The 1,791-nt window shown below is 38.4% G+C and overlaps 1 protein-coding gene across 1 annotated transcript in view; it reads left to right on the top strand.

Annotated features, from left to right (window-relative positions):
* LOC116690958 (collagen and calcium-binding EGF domain-containing protein 1) overlaps positions 1-1,791 on the top strand; it is a 38,733-nt gene that overhangs the window by 28,880 nt on the left and 8,062 nt on the right. Inside the window, exon 3 of the mRNA XM_032518207.1 lies at positions 811-863. Within this exon, the coding sequence (XP_032374098.1) occupies positions 811-863 (53 nt within the window). The remainder of the gene's footprint in view (positions 1-810; positions 864-1,791) is intronic.

The raw sequence follows: 1,791 nt of genomic DNA, 5'->3' as shown, positions 1-1,791 counted from the left end.
TGTGTGTGTGTGTGTGTGTGTGTGTGTGTGTGTGTGTGTGTGTGAGTGTGTGTGATTTGTTGCGTGGCTGTGCCGCTCCAGTTTCTGAGCCATTTCCTCTCTGTTTTTCCAAGTGTAATGTCTGTAACACATGGTGGATTGTTGGGCGAGTGTCATTGCCAAACACCATTAATCAATTACGGGAGAAATTGTTTCCCAATATTCATTGCACAATACTTTGTTTTAAAAATACTGCACTCACCGAACTGTTACAAGGTTACATCATAAAAGCCGAAACTATAAAGGAGTTAAACGCTTGAGTTTCGGTAAGAATTTTTAGTTTAGTTTACTTGGTCAGGGTTCAAGTACTGGTCAGGGAACAAAAAGACAAATAAGCCAAATCAGAAAAAGTAGTGCCAAAACTGCAACTAATCCTCCATATATTTACATGTAGACTTTTTTTTTTTTTTTACTTTGCAGTGAAAACAGCGGAACAGACAAGATGCCCTCCAACATTTGGAGTGGCAATCTGCTTGAAAGGTTTTCTACTTATATATATTTAGATTGTCTGTGCTTTTGTATAGGTCAGCAACCTTTTCTATGATGAGCTTCAATGTTTTAAATCGCATTATTGATTGGAAAGTAAAAGTTTAGCTTATGCTGAGCTAAAACCAGTGGCTGGTTGTACCACACACAGAGTGCAAAACTGCAATAAATGTCACAGGAATGTCACTATTCCTATACTGATGATTAAGTGACAGGCTGGCCCTGCTGATGTGAAAATGGTGATAGAAATACAAACATCTGATTACTTTTTGTTTTGTTTTTCAGGAGGAAATGCTGTGACGGATTCAGGTTTGTGATGGGCCAGTGCATACCTGAAAGTAGGTAAACCATTCACACTATCCTCTAAACTTGGCTTGACAACTCTGACATCTGATTAACCTGATATTATTTCTCCACTACAGCAGTTTCTAGATTAAAACCACATTTGTCTATATGGACCTCAACAGCAGTCCGGACAATCCACATACTTTAGTCGATTTTTGTCATTTTGGAGTAATTGTGTTTAAGGAGTTGTATCAGATGACTTGCACATTGCAGTGTATTGCACTGGAGCAAACAAAATATCAACCAACCAAAAAAGAAACTGCCGTATTGTGCAGTGGTCATCCATATAGAAAAACAGGTTTACTGTCTATAGCATCAAGACTTTTAATATATACTGAGGAAAGCCTCCATAGAATAACAGTGAGTCCCATCGGCCACCAGAGAACACTGTTCCTCCATGAACACAACAGCCTTTCAAGGATTGATGTGCCGGGAAATATACAACACATAATGTGTGTATATACAGTGGGTAGGGAAAGTATTCAGACCCTTTTACATGTTTCACTCTTTGTTTCATTGCAGTCATTTTCCAAAAATCAAAAAAGTTCATTTTTATTTGTCATTAATGTACACTCAGCACCCCCAAAAAACAGAAATGTAGAAATGTTTGCAAATTATAAAAAAAAAAAACTGAAATATCACATGGTCATAAGTATTCAGACCATTTGCAGTGACATTCACATTTAACTCACTTGCTGTACATTTCTTCTGAGATGGTTCTACTCCTTCTATGGAGTCCTGCTATGTGTAATTAAACTGATTGGACTTGATTAGGAAAGGCACACCAGTCTATATACGACCTTACAGCTCACGGTGCATGTCAAAGCAAATCATGAGGAACTGCCCGAGGAGCTCAGAGACAGAACTGTGGCAAGGCTCAGATCTAGCCAAGGTAACAAAACAATTTCTGCAGCACTCAAG

Source organism: Etheostoma spectabile, chromosome 1 (assembly GCF_008692095.1).
Source record: "Etheostoma spectabile isolate EspeVRDwgs_2016 chromosome 1, UIUC_Espe_1.0, whole genome shotgun sequence".
NCBI lineage: Eukaryota > Metazoa > Chordata > Actinopteri > Perciformes > Percidae > Etheostoma > Etheostoma spectabile.
This window is presented reverse-complemented; position numbering and strand designations above follow the sequence as displayed.